Here is a 17788-nt window from a genome sequence, read left to right as displayed (position 1 = left end):
GAAACACTGCTTTAGAACTTAGTCCCTGTCTAGCTTTGGCAAGTTGGTTGGTCTCTTTAAAACTCAGTTTCTGGAATTCCTGTTGTGGCTCAGTGGGTTAAGAACCTGACATAGTGTCCATGAGGATGTGAATTCAACCCCTGGCCTCTCTTAGTGGCTTAAGGATCTGGCGTTGCCATGAGCTGCGGCATAGGCTGCACATGCAGCTTAGATCCAGCATTGCCTTGGCTATGGTATAGGCTGGCAGCTTAGCTCGGATTCAACCCCTAGCCTAGCCTGGGAACTTCCATATGCTGCAGGTGTGGCCCTAAAAAGAAACAAACAAAAACCCTCAGTTTCTTCCTGAGTGAAATGAGCTTAATATTATTACTTACTCATAAAGTAATTCTGAGAATCATTTAATATAATTATGTAAAGCACCGAGCAGAGTACTGATCCATGTAAAAGTACTCAACAAATATGCATTATTTCATAGATTTGCACACTGACAAAGGTACTTGAATCTATTTTGATTTAGACGATCAATAAACAAGCAGATTTGGGAGGGGCTGAGGAAAAATAACAGAAATATCACAGATTCTGTTTCCATTTCAAATGTCTTGAGATCTTGGCTTTAGGGGCATAATAGCACTATTTTCCTATTTTTACTTGTTGATTTAGAGAAACCAAATAGAAATTAAGAATTTATAAAACACTAAAGAAATCAGCTGTATCTCAGGAATTTAGTGTTTTATCACCCCTAAATTAAAAAGCACATATTTTATACCACTATACATGACTGCATTTCAAATAATATTATAATGAATAGCAAAAATGCAATGAAAACATAAGCCAATTAAACTGTACCTACAAATTTTTTTTCTTGTTCTCATACCATAAGCTTATGTAAGAAATAAGAATAGCGTAGATTTGGGGATTTCTTTTGTGGCACAGTGGGTTAAGGATCCAGTGGTGCCACTGCTGTGGCTCAGGTTGCTGCTGTGGTGTGGGTTTGACCCCTGGCCTTGAAACTTCCACATGCTCTGGGAGTGACCAAAAAAAGGGAAGAGCTTTGCCTTTTTTTTGGGGGGGGGGGCTGCACATATGTCAGGCTAGGGGTTAAATCAGAGCTGCAGTCACCGGCCACAGCCATGGCAGCACAGGATCCAAGCCGAGTCTACAATCTACACCACAGCTCACGGCAATGCTGGATCCTTAATCCACTGAGTGAGGCCAGGGATGGAACCCACCTCCTCACGGATACTAGTCAGGTTCGTTTCTGCTGAGCTATGATGGGAACTCCCAGAGGAAGAGCTTTGAATAGAATAGGGTCTATGGTGTTTTAACAGCATAAGTTCTGTGACCAGACCACTTAGTTTATATACTAACTCTTCCACTTACTGCATAATTGAACTTCAGTAAATACTTTGACTTCTCCATGCCTCAATTTGCAATTTAGTTCCAACATACTAATTATAGTGTCTGTTTCATAGAACTGTTGTGAAACTCAAAATAATTCGTGTAAAAGGCCTTTGAAACAGTACTTGGAATGTAACAAGCAATAAATAAGGTAGTATAATTAAAAACGTCAAAAGTAGGCGTTTCCTCTGTGGCACAGTGGGTTAAGGATCAGACATTGTCTTTGGGAGGATGCGGGTTCGATCCTCGCTCAGTGGGTTAAGGATCCAGCATTGCTGTGAGCTTCAGTGTAGGTCACAGATGCGGCTTGGATTCCATACAGCTGTGGCTGTGGTGTAGACCAGCAGCTGCAGCTCCAATTCGACCCCTAGCCCAGAACTTCCATATGTCACACGTGCAGCCCTAAAACGAAAAGAAAAAAAATTTAAAAAGTAATACAAGTAACATACTAATCTTTGATTGGGAGAGCCCAGTGGTTCCCCCAAAGAAATTTATCAGAGAATTGTGGGGGAAAACTAGATCTTTCTGAATCTGATATTTGGCGCTGATAAAATGTGAAAACACTTGGGAATTAATGACAACTTGCTGCACTTCTGTTTCTGTGTTCCTGACATTATTCTTCATGCACATTTGGTGTGCTTATGGTTTCTTCCTCTTTTTCACCCAAGGTAGAAATCATTGCATTGTAAAAGCTATAGAGAGCTAAGTCACACTGTTTTCCACATCAGAATCTTATTCCACGATCACATGATAGGTCTGACGAATTTGCTGAATATGCTCCATCCGCCTCTTGAGAACCTCTTGGCCCCACCCTGTGCCTTGGGAGGCAGAGCTCCAATGTACGGCACTGTCTGGGTAAACCTGGCCTCGTGTTTCCAGTTCATTTGGCAACTGAGAGGTACCAGCGGTGGTCAGAAAGGGAAAATGGGGAGTGGTCAGGGTGTTATGCCCCAGGTTCTTTCCCACCATGCTATGGTTTGGCAAATGCTGCATATTCTATCTTTTAGGCTATCAGATAGGCCACGAAGTTCCAATAAACACCCTCCCCTTAACTCTTCAGGCCTGGGGATGATAATAGCTTCCCAGTGCATAGTTCACCACCTTTCTTTGGTCCCCTGATTCCTATCCCAAACTTTATAACAATGTCTTTTTTAGGTGCTCTCAGATTGCCCCTTCCTTGAGAGAATCACTTGTTTTCTTCCATTACAGAGATCCATGATGGATCCAGTGAGATACTTAAGCAAGAGAGAGTTTTGCGGATTGTTGAGATCTGCAGACTATAAATTCCTGAGACATGACCTCTGGCCATGAGAACCAATGGCCAATATATGAATGACAATTAAAGCATCAGATTTCTCTATACCAACACTGTAGTCACAGGTTGTGGCAGAAAATGGCCCTCTGTCTGCTAAATAATTCATGCTTCCCTTCTAAAGTGAAATTGTCTTAGAAAGTTTGCCAACCAGGCAAAAATTTTACTTATCAGGACCAACCTTTAGATCTAAAACACAGACATTGCATAAATGGATGTAAATGTGATACACAGGACTCCAAGGCTATGCCTTTTTTTAAAAATGAAAGTGTAGTTGATTTACAGTGTTGGGCCAATTTCTGCAGTACAGCAAAATGACCCAGTCATACATATATATACATTCCATTTCTTATCTTCTGTCATGGGCTATCCCAAGAGACTGGATATAATTCCCTGTGCTGTACAGTAGGACCAAGGTTATGACTTTGAAGAAGCAGCTGTAGATTTGCCACCTTGTCTTTTCTTTTCCAATGGCTACAAGTAGGAGACTCTGCTGTTTCACAGAGAAGAAGGAGTCCTGGTCCCATTTGAAGGGAAAGTACCCTCTAACCAGGATTACTTGAGCTAAAATGTTACAGGATGGAAAAATAAACTTTGTGTTAAATGAGCAGTCTTTTGAAGTTTACTTGTCACAGCAACTGCATCACCCCAACCAATAAAGTATATCCAGTTATCTTAGGGATGCAATCCCTTCCCACCTTTCTTGTTGAAGTATACACAGCAATCTACAACTCGTCACATGCTGGTGTGTCCAATGTGAGCTCTCCTGGTATCTAGGCTATTGAGGTCATCCTCATGCTTCATATTCTCTACCAAACATAAGCACATTCTTTGCACCTCTGGCCTTTCCTTCTTAACAGTAATCCAGCGCCATCCCCCTCAACGTCCACTCCAGTTTAGAAACCAGAGTAATAACTTATTCTATCGCTGACCATTTTCAGTTCAGTTTCTTTCTCATTTCCTTCTTTACCAAGTTATGCTTTGGCTTCCACTGCATAAACTTCTGCTTTCTGGATGAAGATGCATATCCATTCTATTCCTTAAACTCAAACGTATTTCCCCACCAGTGTGAAAGGGAAGCTGATTTCAGTTCTTTCATTAATCTGCTCCTGACTACACAAGGAGTTTTCTGTCTCAGCCTCTCAGGGGCACTGCCTGACCCACTCAAAGCATCTCAGACATGCTGGAGGAAGAAAGAGACACTTCTTTCCAGTGGGATAACCCAACACAAAGCCCTTACCAGAAATATCTGTCTCCTACCAAAAATTCAGGTAACCAGTTCTAATTATTTAGACCAAGACCTTGTGGTTTATGGATTTTCTTTTTTCCTGTTCTACGACGAGCCCAAGGTGATCTTTCTAATCTGAGATAACCCACTTAAGAGTATTATAATGTGCATAATAGGCTGACATTAAAAAATGAAACAGGAGTTCCCGTCGTGGCGCAGTGGTTAACGAATCTGACTAGGAACCATGAGGTTGCGGGTTCGATCCCTGGCCTTGCTCAGTGGGTTAACGATCTGGCATTGCTGTGAGCTGTGGTGTAGGTTACAGACGCGGCTCGGATCCTGCGTTGCTGTGGCTCTGGCACAGGCCAGTGGCCACAGCTCCGATTCGACCCCTAGCCTGGGAACCTCCATATGCCGCAGGAGCAGCCCAAGAAATAGCAAAAAGACAAAAAAAAAAGACAAAAAAAAAAGAAAAGAAACAAAGTAGAGGAAGAATAAGTAAAGGTGAAAAGGAAAAAGAGCAAATGGGCTTGAGAAATATGTAGTACATTGGTTTTTGGTTTTTGTTTTTCTCTTTTTCTTTCTTATTGGAAAGATAAAGAATTCCTGGATTGGGAACATAAGTGAAAGAAAGCATACATTTTGTATAATATCAGTTCCCACATAAAAATGCCCTACAAATTATCTGATAAATACCAAGAACAAAAAGATTAAGTATAAGTTGAAAAAACTGGCCAATGCTCATCAGCCTCAATCAGTTCTGTCTTTATTATTTAATATTTGTACGCATTTTCTATTGTTTAGGTAATAAATTCCGACAAACCTGGGGGCTTACAACAACACCAATTTATTTTCTTATAGTTCTGGAGATCAAAAGTCCAAAATGGGTTCCACAGGACTAAAACCAATGTATTTGGGTCTAGAAAGGCTCTAGAGAACAGCCCACTCCCTGTCTTTTCCAGCTTCTAGAGCTGCATTTCTTGCTTTTCTTAGCCCATGCATCCTTTTCCATCTCCTGAGACAGCAGCATAACATCTTCAGATGTCTCTCTGCTTCTTTCATCACACGGCTGTCTGTTTCCCTGGTCTATATTTCACTTATAAGGACTCAGATAAAACAGGATAATCTCCCTATCCCAAGATCTTTTACTTAATTTTGTAATTAAAGTCTCTTTTCCACATAAGTTCTCTTATGTAGGGATTAGGCCGTAGGTATTTTGGGCAGAGCCATTTTTCAGCCTACACTATTCAGAGATACATTTTATGCATTTTCCCTGACCAGCATTCAGAATATGATACATTGCCTGTTCTTTCCTTTTCTCCTCTTAAGTAGTGGCAAAATTACCTTTAAAGATGTTCCCCACCCAAAATCAGAAGTTTAAAGGGAAATGTCTTTGAACCAATCATGGTCAAGGGACACTGATAAGAGATGGGGAGCTTTGAGACAGCATCTTTGCTCTCATAAATTAAAGCCAGCTGCCCAGTTTGTCAGTGTCTCTAAAAGACTGTTGGAAGAGAATATATCTACCTTGTTACAAAGTCTGTGAGAGCAGACAAGAATAAGAGAAGTCTACTGTTAAATCTGTTCAATTTGGCATTTTTTTCCAAATCAAATATTTTCCAAATTATAATTCGCGTTTCAAAGAATTTGAGTTTGCTCTTCCTGTTACACAGAGTTCCAAGACCTCAATGATTCTCTAGGAGGACTGCCCAAGGTGAACTCCTTATTGTACTCAGTCTAGCCCTGTCCTGACCCACATTTTTCACCTACTTCCTCTAATTATCCCAATTCCTTGTTTAGGAACATGGTGCCTTGTGGTGGCGATTTCGTGTATTTTTTGCATGGACTCATTAGCAACCTGCATTTTCTTGGGCATCAAGTGTAAGTACAAAAGAATATCTTCAAAATAATCAATAGATTACATACCACATATAGCTTTCTATACAATTACATGTATGTATATTATTATAACCAGAACTTCGTAAGTAATAAATGGGTAAACAAATCAATTAGAAACATCTACATGCACATAAATGATATAAAATAATGGTTTCCTAATTTAAGTCATAGAACATTTATTTGCTATTACTGCCTAGGTACTTGGATTGACAACGTTCAATGTTCAATTACATGCTGTTTAACTCAAACCTAAAGCCATAGGTCTTTTTGGGGAAAATAATGCAAATAACTGCTTATGTTATGATTCCATTTGTGTATCATGATCTGATGCCAAAGTATGCAGTTTGAAATATTTCAGCATATGCCCTTCCTTTTCTAATACGCATTTTTTCTACACTTGACTAATGACGATTATTTTAACGTGAGTTTTTCATTTTATAGTAGGCAAGTTACAATTTAATATGTTTAATGCAAACATGAAAACTTTACTCTGGCCATATTTAACCACATTTCTTTATTCTTTTCAGCCCGAGTTTGAGACATGTTTCTATATCTAGCAAGTGAATTTTTATAAAATGTAATGATTACAGCACTGTAGGTCCTAGAAAAAGGAATAAGACCCTTTATTATCACTCGTGCTAGCACTAAGAGATATGCTTAGAAAGACAGAGATGAAGATTATTGTATGGATAATTCTTATTTCTGGTATGCCTTGGCAAAACATTTTTCTATCTAGGAGGAATTATCTGGTGAGGGAGAATTATGAGTTCTGAAACGAGGCGGAGAAGGATTCAAGGTTTGCTTCCACAAAGTACAGGAAACTTGACCTTGCTCATGTTAGCTCCGAGCTTATTTTTTTGGTAGTTCCGAGAGGAATGTTTTAATAGTTACTCAAAAAGGGATTGTTACCTTCTCTGTCTCCTCAAATAAAATTTCACAGCCTAGCATAAATGTTGGAACTTCCAGAAAGCTTTCCTTATCTCATCCTATCCTCCCTCTGTACTTTATTTTATATATATATAATATATATATATATTATATATATAATATATTATATATATATATAATGTATGGTGCATTTTTAAAGAAATTCACAAATATCCATTTATCAAACAGATATGCTAGAAGCAGAATGGCAATGTTGAAAGCAAACTACCAGATAAGGCAATTAACATATAATAATTCAATTTCTTCTGTAAAACCTGGGGACTTCAAATGAGATATTTCCAAGTTCCATTCCAACCATAAGAATCCATATTTAACTGACATTGCAAATATCAAAAGATAAGGTTAGGTATCAACTCAACTGTATATAACAAATTTCAACATTATTTTATAAATATTAACTACTGGGGAAAAGACGATAAAGGAAACAAAGTACTAAAAACACTTTCAATTTAAAGCAAAATCATAGAAGATGCAACATCTTGAGACAATGTTGTCAAGTGAATGGAATATAGAATTTATTTTTTACATAAAAATAAATCTATAGGAATTCTCATTGTGGCTCAGTGGTTAATAAATCTGACAAGCATCCATGATTGTTCATCTGTACCTTTTATCATATCCTTTAATAAACTGGTAAATTCATTTCCCTGTCTGTGAGCCACTCTATCAAATTGATTGAACCCAGGAGGGAGTCATAGGCACCTTCAATTTGTAGCCAAATCAAACAGAAGTTGTGGGTAACCTGGGGACCTACTTCTTGCACTGGCATCTGAAGCAGGGAACAATCTTAAGGGACAGAGTCATTAATTTATGGGATCTGGTACTATCTCCAGGAAGACGGTGTTAGAATTGAAATAGCTGGTGTTATGGAAAAGGGGGATGGGGGAGTTCCTGTGGTGGCTTAGTGGGTTAAGAATATGATGTAGTGTCCATGAGGATGTGGGCTCAATCTGTCACCTGGCTCAGTGGGTTAAGAATCGGCATTGCTGCAAGCTGCAGCCAGCATAGGTCACAGATGTGGAGGATCCGGTGTTGCCATGGCTGTGTGTAGGCCAGCAGGTGCAGCTCAGTTTCAACCCCTAGCCCGGGAACTTCCATATATTACAGGTACGACCATAAAAAGAAAAAGAAGTGGGGAGATGGGGTGGAGGGACCATACATTTCGTGACCAGAAGCATCAGACATGCGAGTGTGGTAGTGGTGTAAATGAAAAGGAGACTCACAGGAGAAAGCCTTATAAAAGGAAACTCGGTTTTTCCTATACAATCTGCATCAGCATATACATAAGGTAATTTGGAAATATCTAATACGATTTAAAAGCACAAAAACTTTGACCTATTAATATGTCTTACATATATCCTTGCACACATGTGGAACCATGTATAACTAAGGTTCACTGTGGTATTTGTTTCTGTAATACCAAAAGATTACAAATAGTCTAAAAGTCCACAGAGAATTATATGAATACTTATGCGTATAATCGAGAGAATTAACTTTCTTCTAGTGGATACCACTCAAGTAATCATCAATGAGCGAGGTCAAAAACCTACCATAGCTCCTTCTCATTGAAATTTAATCAAGTAGGGAGTTCTCCTTGTGGCTCAGTGGTTAATAAACCCAACTAGTATCTATGAGGATGCAGGTTCAATCCCTGCCCTTGCTCAGTGGTTTAAGTATCCGGAGTTGCCATGAGCTGTGGGGTAGGTCAGAGAGGCAGCTCAGATCTGGAGTTGCTGTGGCTCTGGCCACTGGCTACAGCTCCCTTTTGACCCCTAGGCTGGGAACTTCCATATGCTGTGGGCTTGGCCCTAAAAAGACAAAAGACAAAAAAAAGGAAAGAAATTTATCAAGTAAATGTTTAAAGAACTGTAATGTTTTTAAATACAATAGACTATTGAAAGCATGAGTTAGGCCTGCTTGTGAGCCATCAACCTTAAATGAGTGACATTATCCATTGTGGAAACCATACAAATCCAGCAATTGTCATCCCTCAGCTGCCATTGTCAACACCACTTGAGCTAAAACTTTAACAATATCTGGGATATTGATTAAAGTGTATTTCAAATGAAGGATATTGAAGACCCTTAAGCAACCTGACATCTGGCCATGGAAACCGACAATGAACTATTTGTGACCCTAAATAGAAAGCTTTTCTCCAGAAACTAGAGTTCTGAAAGTTTCAGTATCTTTCCCTCGATAAAACTGTGCCAGAAACATTTGGTGAAATTCTTGCCCTTTGGTTCTCCATTAATACATTTGAGCATCCTCCTTTTCTTTCTTAAGACAGGTTCCATAAAACTGGTTAAACATCATGGCTTACTTCTTTGTTATATCAAAGCCCTAGAATAAACATATTGGTCACTGGGTTTTTCTTCAATCTTCCTCACCCCATCATTTAAACTCTCTCCATAAGGTGCATTGTTTGTTCTGTTTTACGGAAAACATTTTCATGTTTAACTCAGAATGTTAACATCTACTTGAGGCTTACTATTCTACTCACCTAAAGTTTCAGTACATTCCCAATTAAATTTGGCCAGTGAGATTAATAGACATGAAACAATAAGCAAACAAATGAAGATGATAAATGATGCAAAGTTAAAAAGAGGAAAGATTTGTAAAAATCGAATTTTATAATAAATTATAAAAAATAGAATTTATTATAAATAAAAAGGTTTATTATGAATAAAATAAAAATAATTTGATCAAAATAATCAGATCAATTATTATAGAAGAGGAACAATTTGGGGAAAGATCTTCTAAAATTAATTTTATCTTAAGCTAATATTTAGAGACCTATTGCATTTGGAAAAAAGCATATAAATCTTACTGTACTCAGCCTCAAAGGTGCTGAAATTGGCAAGTCTTGCATCATGTAAAACAGTGGGTTAGAGAATTCAGCTTCACTGGGAGTGATGCAAGGGGTTCTTTGGAGGAGATGTGCTACTAATAGTTTTGCAGTAACTCTAGTAAAATGTTTATATTCAAAGCTTGTAACTGCAACCCTTGTCCAGACAATTGGATTCAGAATGAAGAAGGTTGTTACTATGTCTTTGGCACACCAGTAATGAGGATTGTTTAAAGAACGGCTCCAAGCTTCTACAAATAGACAACAAGGAAGAAATGGTAAACATTGTTTTACGGTTTCATATCATTCTGAAAATACCATATTACCCATTAAAATAAATGACCGATTCTTATAGAATTCCTTGATATTAGGTAGCACTGGTATATTTGTAGAAAACAAAAAAGATTTAACACAAAGTAGGAATTAGCATGGCTTGTTTTCCTCTTAGCTGAAAAAAACAAAAAGTGGGATAGTTATTCAGAAATCAGTGATAATGTGTTAGCTCTATGTCCTTTGTTAATCAAAAATGAGACAGGGTAAGGGAAATACCATTCTGTGATATAATAATCCACTCCAAGCTATGCATACATTAGAATTATACATATGTTTTAAATGTATTATTTTCAGTGCTGTAGAGAAGCATAATACCCTTTCAACAATTTTGTAATTATCAAAGAAAAGTAGAAGTATAGAAAGTGAGGTGACATCATGAAATGGAGAGGTCTATGAAAATAAGAATTTTCTAAATAAAATGTTTAACATTAAACTTAGTTTACTAACATCTTAATGAGCAAACAAGAAAATGTTCCCCTGAAATCATTCTACCATAAATTTGTGAACTGGAAGGCATAATTACATATGTCTAGATTTATTAAAAATATGTATCTGCTGTATTCAATAATGAGTCGACGTTCACTTTTATAAAAGTACTAGGAGAACACTTTGTTATGGATATGCAGTAAAACAAAGCAACTTGGACTAAACTTATTATAATTATGGGTTTGTACTATTTTTGTCTGTGCACATTTAGTGACAAAATTTAGGAGTATTTTTTCTACCAAAATATGCCTACGGTTAAGTGGATTTTGGAATCTTCTGAACTACTTCTCACCTTGAAATATCCTAGGAAAGACATATACCATCTGATAAATTCTGAATCTGTTAAAACTATTTCAATACTAGATGCTTATTTTTTCCACAGTCCTTAACATCACATTGATCATTTGGCAACAGAGGGAAAAAAGTATCCTTTCTTTTAAAAACTCTCTTTCTCTCTCATTTCTCGAGTTCCAATTATTTCCAAGTAGGCAAAATACTACACTTTATAGTTGATGTCGTTTATTGTTTTTTTTTTTCTATTTTCCGCCCGCTCCCCCCCCCGCCAGTTCACTATCAGGTCTTATTTCTTATAGAACTTTATCACTGGCAGCCTAAGGAAGATCAAAAGCAGCTATGGTTACTGGGTGGATCTGTCTCAGGACGGGCCCAGCCAGCCTTGACTTTGGCAAGATGGCTCCTCTCCTTCCCCTGACCTGTAAGTCTCTAAGGGGAGTGTTCCAAGAAGAATTAGACACATGAGGGAATCCAAAAGTTCATTTTATTCTGTACCTTACACTTCCTCCAGGAGACATAACTGGTGTGATCACTTTACAGGCTTCTGACTGGAACCAAGCCAAGATAATTTAAGAGTAGCCACATGGTGTATATGTACCACATCTTCTTTATCCACTCATCTGTCAGTGGACATTTAGGTTGTTTCCATGTCTTGGCTATTGTGAATAGTGCTGCAGTGAACATAGGGGTGTGTGTATCTTTTTGAATTGTAGTTTTGTGCAGATATATGCTCAGGAGTAGGATCGCTTGATCATATGCTAGTTCTATTTTTAGTTTTCTGGGGAACTTCCAAACTGTTTTCCATAGTGGTTGTACCAATTTACATTCCCACCAGCAGTGTGGGAGCATTCCCTTTTCTCCACACCCTCTCCAGCCTTTGTTATTTGTAGACTTATTAATGATAGCCATTCTGAGGTCCTGCTGTATAGAAAGCACAGGGAACTGTATCTAATCAGAAAATGAAAGAAGATAATATGACAAAAAGAATGTGTGTATATGTATGACTGGGTCACTTTGCTATATATCAGAGATGGACAGAACATAGTGAATCAACTATACTAAGTCTTTCACCTTCTCAGCCCCACAGCCGTTACCCTGTAGCACATTCACGTCAACATTTGAGAGTTTGAATGAACAATATTATATGCAATTATCAAGTACATTTCCTTTGAATTGTTTAATGGATAGAGAGTGCTAAGTGCAAGAGATTATCGTAACCATTAAGCGATTTCCTTCGCAAGCTTTCAGAAAGAACTGGGGAGGCTGGTCAACTCAATCAGATGCCTTCATATTTTGAGAATTAAGAGTCAGAAAAAAAATTCAAAATTAGAGCCTATCTTTGTGTACCCAAGCTAAAAAATAGACGCTACTTGTTGAAATGATATTTACATATTTTATTAAGAGAAAACAGATTTTTTATTGTTTAATTTTTTTTATTAAAGTATAGTTGATTTACAGTGTTGTGCCAATTTCTGCTCTACGGCAAAGTGACCCAGTTATACACATATATCTATACATTCCTTTAGTCATAATAGTTCTGTAATTGAAGAAGGAGGACAAAACTACTACAGGAGGGTGACAGACTGAACAAAACAAAAAGCTGTACACCTCTCATTTGATTGTCCCAAAGAAAATCAGCTCAACCTCACACCTAACCTCAGATGCACTGACCTGCTCTCCAGGTCACCAATGCAAGAATGCCAATCAATCAACCAGGCCTATGGATACCTCCAAAACATATTCCTTTATTCCACAACTGCAGCCTTTGGAAATATTTTATCTGTGAGAAGTATGCATTAAGATCTTCTCTCTGAAAGAAATTTTGCTTGAAGTGATTTCCCTGTTATGATAATAGTTGCAACAGGTTGTTGGAAAATCTACCACCAAGAGCGAAAGAGCCAGTGCAGAAGTAAACCAGCGTGAGGGCTGTGAAACCAGCTACCTGAGACACAAAACCTAGCCTTCATTTACGCTTGGTAATATTCCTCAATACTTACCAAACATTCATTTGACATTGCTCAAATGAACTGCCACGAATAAAACTGATGTAGAGCGACAGAGGACAAAACCCTAAAGAGCTGAGAACATGCTGCAGAAAAACCATTTCCATTTGTCATTTCTCACTCTCCCTGTCTTTTTTTTTTTTTTTTTAAATCTAGAATGACTGTAAACTCTATGGAGAAATCTATAAGACACTGAGAAGATGATGCAGTTTTACCTGGCTGATACTCTTAATAAATAAATAAATGTGATCTTTTTAAACTCATGTTTGCCAGATATTTGTAGGCAGTTGCTGGGTTTCTGGGCATTATGCTATCAGACCAGAAGGATGGAAGGACAGAGATGAGGACTTTCAAATAGGAAGGAAGACAAGCTGCTATCTGCTGCCTGTAAGACAATACCTTTCTTGGAGTTCCTGCTGTGGCTCAGGGGTTGAGGACCTGACATTGTCTCTGTGAGGATGAGGGTTCAATCCCTGGCTGATACTCGCTCAGTGGATTAAGGATCCATCATTGCCATGAGCTCTGATGTAGGTCACAAATTAGGCTCAGATCCTGAGTTGCTGTGGCTGTGGTGTAGACTGGTAGCTGCATTTCTGATTCAACCACTAGCCTGGGACCCTCCATATGCTGTGGGTGCAGCTGTAGAAAGAAAGAAAGAAAGAAAGAAAGAAAGAAAGAAAGAAAGAAAGAAAGAAAGAAAGAAAGAAAGAAAGAAAGAAAGAAAGAAAGGAAGGAAGGAAGGGGAAAAGACAACACCATTCTTAGGACTGCAGAGTTCTATTGGAGAGAGGAACAACCAGAGGTACAAGGAAGTGGGAGGAGTAGTCAGGCTGCCGATATTGACATGCCTCCAGTAAAGATGAGCTATGAGTTCCCATCTCACTGACCAGGCCCACCTCTCACAAAAAAGACTCATGACCTGAATCCTCGAGTTTAAGACTCCAGCACTTTTTTTGTTGTTATCCCTGTGGCTGGTAGAAGTTCCTGGGCCGGGGATCAAACCTGCACCACAGCAATGGCAATGCCAAATCCTTAGCCACTAGGCCACCAGGGAACTCCGAGACTCTAGTACTTTTAACTACATCTCTTTGTGCCTGCATTTCCTCATTGTGAAATAATAACAGAGCTTACTTCAAAATACTGTTGGAGGATGAAACCATTAATATATCTAAACGGCTGAGAATGCACTTTGCATGGAGTTTCACATTCCATTCTCTGCTTGAGTAGAGAGTAAATCATCAGTCAGCTTTAGGCATCAACCTCCTTTGTGTGTATCAGATAAAAATGACCCTTTTCCCTGCTCGTGTTATAAGAATATTGGAAAGATAGAGTTCGTGCGTAAATTGTCATCAACTATCTGGAGAGAAGATCTGCTTTAAAGTTAATGAATCTATAGATAATCTTCATCCTGGGTCTGCAGGCTCCTTGAAGGATGGACTAGCTTGTTCCCCAGAGACAATGGATGTAAAAGTGTGTTGTGATTTATAGCAAGGAAAATTCACTAATTATTATTACAGTACTTTTCTACCACTTACCTGCCATCTCTAGAACAACACCTGACCAAAGATTCTCATCAAATATATGCTAAATTCAACACAGTTTTACTTACTCTTTCATGTCTCATAAGGAGTAGCTAAGATACATTAGATTCTTATCTTTCTCTCCTTATAATAAGCACAGTGCTAAAAATAAATGAAATAAAATCAAACCTAATTCATGTAGGCAATACAAAGCATTTAATGGAACCTGGAAGTCTATTGTGAAAAATGACCTCTAAAAGGAGAAGTTCCTTCGAGGATGGGAAGAGCCTGTTTTTGTGTTGTGTCTTTATTTACCCTTGGAGTTTAAACATTGAGAATTTCAATAAAAGGGATTTTTCTTTAGTTTTCTGCTGAAACTATAAAGGGAAAATAGCAAGGGAAACACAGTATAGGTGAATGCTCTGTTTGGTTTTTGCAGCTGTCAGCTGGCTACTCAATATAATAACCTGGAATAAAGGAGAAACAATAGCAAATTTTAGTAGTCGAGACTGTTTGTCTTCAAGATTCTTCCAAGTATTGTCATGGATCTGTGTTTAGAGAAAGGATAGGAAGCATTTAACAACTCTTTTTAAAAGAAGCACAATGAAGCATGAGGCAAACATCCTTGGGCTGATGTCATCTGCACACACGGGATACAGTATTTACAAGCCCGAGTTTTATCTACAGAGCGGCTGGCGTAAACCTCTCCAGATCTCATCAGCAGTATTGCTTTCTACACAGATGGTCTGGGTGGAAGAAGTTTCCTTGCAGTTTGCTTTTGGCCCAAAATAGGAACGCATTTTTCAACACAGTGAGAAGAACCTGGACCTTAGCATTGAGAAAACCAGTTTCAAACCTTAGACTCATCAATAATGAAAGGGGTCTATTTGATCCCCCTCAATGAGTTCCAGATTTCGATTTTTGTTTGTTCACTTTTTTCTATACTCAAGGCATGTGAAAGTTCCGGGGCCAGGGCTCAAACCCGCACTACAGCAGTGACCTGAGCTGCTGCAGTGACAATGCTGGATCCCTAACCTGCTGTGCCACAAGGGAACTCCCTAGATTAGCTTAAAAAAAAAAAAAAAAAAAGGAAGGGATAGGAAAAATAAATCTCTATCCAACAAATGTAAAGATGTTATTTACCATGGTGTGTTCAAAGGACATTAAATGTATAAAAAGAAAAAACATAAAATAGTAATATTGATAGAATTGTAAGTATCATTAGATTCTAAAAGTCTAGTCATACAATGAAAGTTGTAAAAGAAGTTATGTACACTTTAAATCAGATCACGCTGCTGTCTGTAATCTTTAAAAACTGTGAGAATTCTATTAGAAAGGATTTGACTCCCAAATATTGAGGCCAACCCTGAGGCAACATTCTAGACCCTTCTCCTTATTTCATGATCAGCTTCTATCTGCAAAGTAAAAGCTCCCAGCACACTTCTCACATTTCCTGCTGTTACAGGGCTCCTGACCTGTTTCCTGTTGATAAGTTTTAAGAGCTGGTTCAATATCCTCAGGAAAAGAAATAGCTCATTGTGTACCCTGGGGAACTTCGATCTACCAGGAAAGGCTATGTTCCTCGCTTGACTTTTCCCCGCAATTTCTTCAGAATTACCTAACACACAAGAGCCTTGAAGAAAAAAGTCTATTCATGATAGAAAATCAATTCACAGGATGCTGCCCTCTCTGCTTCGCAGCGAAAACTTGTTCTCAGAAAGTCCTATTTTCAAGTTCATGTTATGATTATTTCCTAGTCTTAAAAAAAAAGGTTGTGGAGAGACTTCTGTGCCATCCTCCTTTTTCTGTTCTTTTGAAGTATTTGCTCACAGTGTGATCAGTATCATGGATTTTGTTGGATGAAGGAGGGGAGTGAGGACAAAGATGGGGGAGTGGATAAGCTTTAGACTAACCGATGCCAAATTAATGTTATTATCTTTCCTTCTCCACCATCTGAAGCGACACTTCCCCTTAGGTTGCAGATTTGGAAAGAGACCAGTAGTCAACACTCACTAACCAGGCAGTTAGACTCATTAAAGCAAGGGCATTTAGAGAGACACTTGTCACGTAGCGCTGAACTAGTCTGCTGTTGTGTCAGACACCAGGGGTCAAGGCTTAAAACATGCTGACTCATGTTTTGTTACTTAGTTAACAAAATCATTTGACTTTCTCAGATTAGCCGTACTTTGTGCAGTAGCAAGGAAGGTAACACTTACTTAACTAAAGGCATGATCCATGTCTCTTGTTACGTCTTTATTATATAAACCACATTCATGATACATCAGTATCTTTCATAAGAAAATATCTGGTAATATCCACAGCTCCCCAGAGCAGGTGCCTCTCTACAATGTCTTCATGAATATGGAGCTCCAAAGAAAGCTGAGTATGCTCGTTTTGCTCCCCATTTAAAAAAAAAAAAGCAAAAAAAACCCTAATCTTCTTCTCTGCTTTTTAAACATATTTTTAGTATCCCTTACATTTTATATTTCAATATAAATTTGCAGTGTAGATTATGAAACTAATTCCACATGGACCTCATTTCAGTTAACAGTATCACCATGAGAACATTGTAAATAAGTCCACTTTATAGTTAATGAAATAATTTTTATGAAGTAAAGGGATTTGCCTGATAATAAATTAGGATAAGGGATCTCAAATTCTCATTTTATGGCTACAAAGGCAGTTCTATTTGCACAACACAATAAATCAGCACAAAATTTGTTCAACACTGAATAAATTTCCTAACTAATCAGCAGAAAATTGAAGAGAAAATTCTTTTTTTGTTTGTTTTTTCCTTTTCTTTTCAGGGCTGCACTTAAGGCATATGGAAGTTTCTGGGGCCAGGGGTCAAATTGGAGCTGCAGCTACTTGGTCTATGCCACAGCCACAGGAACACCAGGTCTGAACCACATCTGTGACCTACTCCACAGCTTGCTGCAACACTGGATCCTTAATTCACTAAGCAAGGCCAGGGATCAAACTTGCATCCTCACAGATATGGGTTCTAACCTGCTGAGCCACAACAGGAACTCCTGAAGTGAAAATTCTAAAGAAATCTACAAATAGGGATTGATAAGTGATAGTCTTAAGACTATAAGCAAACATCTCCTCTTTATCATGTATTTGCTAATTTAACATCATTTCATCATCGATAGATGTTTACCAAAAATAAAACTGAAGCATCTCAGTTTTCACTTTTGAGAAATAAAGAATTATAAGAGGAGTTCCCGTCATGGCTCAGTGGTTAACAAACCCAACTAGTATCCATGAGGATTCGGGCTTGGTCCCGGGCCCCACTCAGTGGGTTAAGGATCCAGTGTTGCCATGAGCTGTGGTGTAGGTCGAAGACATGGCTTAGATCTGACGTGGCTGTGGCTGTGGTGTAGGCCAGAAGCTACAGCTCCAATTCAACCCCTAGCCTGGGAACCTCCATATGCAACAGGTGTGGCCCTAAAAAACAAGAGACAAAAAAAAAAAAAAAAAGAATTATGGGAGCTTATCCTTTCTTGTGTTAAGCCCCCA

At 38.3% G+C, this 17788-nt stretch overlaps 1 protein-coding gene across 1 annotated transcript; it reads left to right on the top strand.

Moving 5' to 3' along the window:
• Window positions 1–3726: 3726 nt before the first annotated feature.
• CLEC9A (C-type lectin domain containing 9A) lies at window positions 3727–12866 on the top strand. Its single transcript, XM_053743515.1, is given in 7 exon segments — window positions 3727–3981; window positions 5739–5819; window positions 9773–9832; window positions 9835–9908; window positions 11043–11164; window positions 12426–12493; window positions 12496–12866. Coding segments are annotated over 7 exon segments (558 nt in total). The 5' UTR covers window positions 3727–3890; the 3' UTR covers window positions 12558–12866.
• Window positions 12867–17788: the final 4922 nt, after the last annotated feature.

This window comes from Phacochoerus africanus, chromosome 7 (genome assembly GCF_016906955.1).
Source record: "Phacochoerus africanus isolate WHEZ1 chromosome 7, ROS_Pafr_v1, whole genome shotgun sequence".
NCBI lineage: Eukaryota > Metazoa > Chordata > Mammalia > Artiodactyla > Suidae > Phacochoerus > Phacochoerus africanus.
Note: the sequence above shows the minus strand (reverse complement) of the source record. Positions and strands in the feature narration are given on the sequence as shown.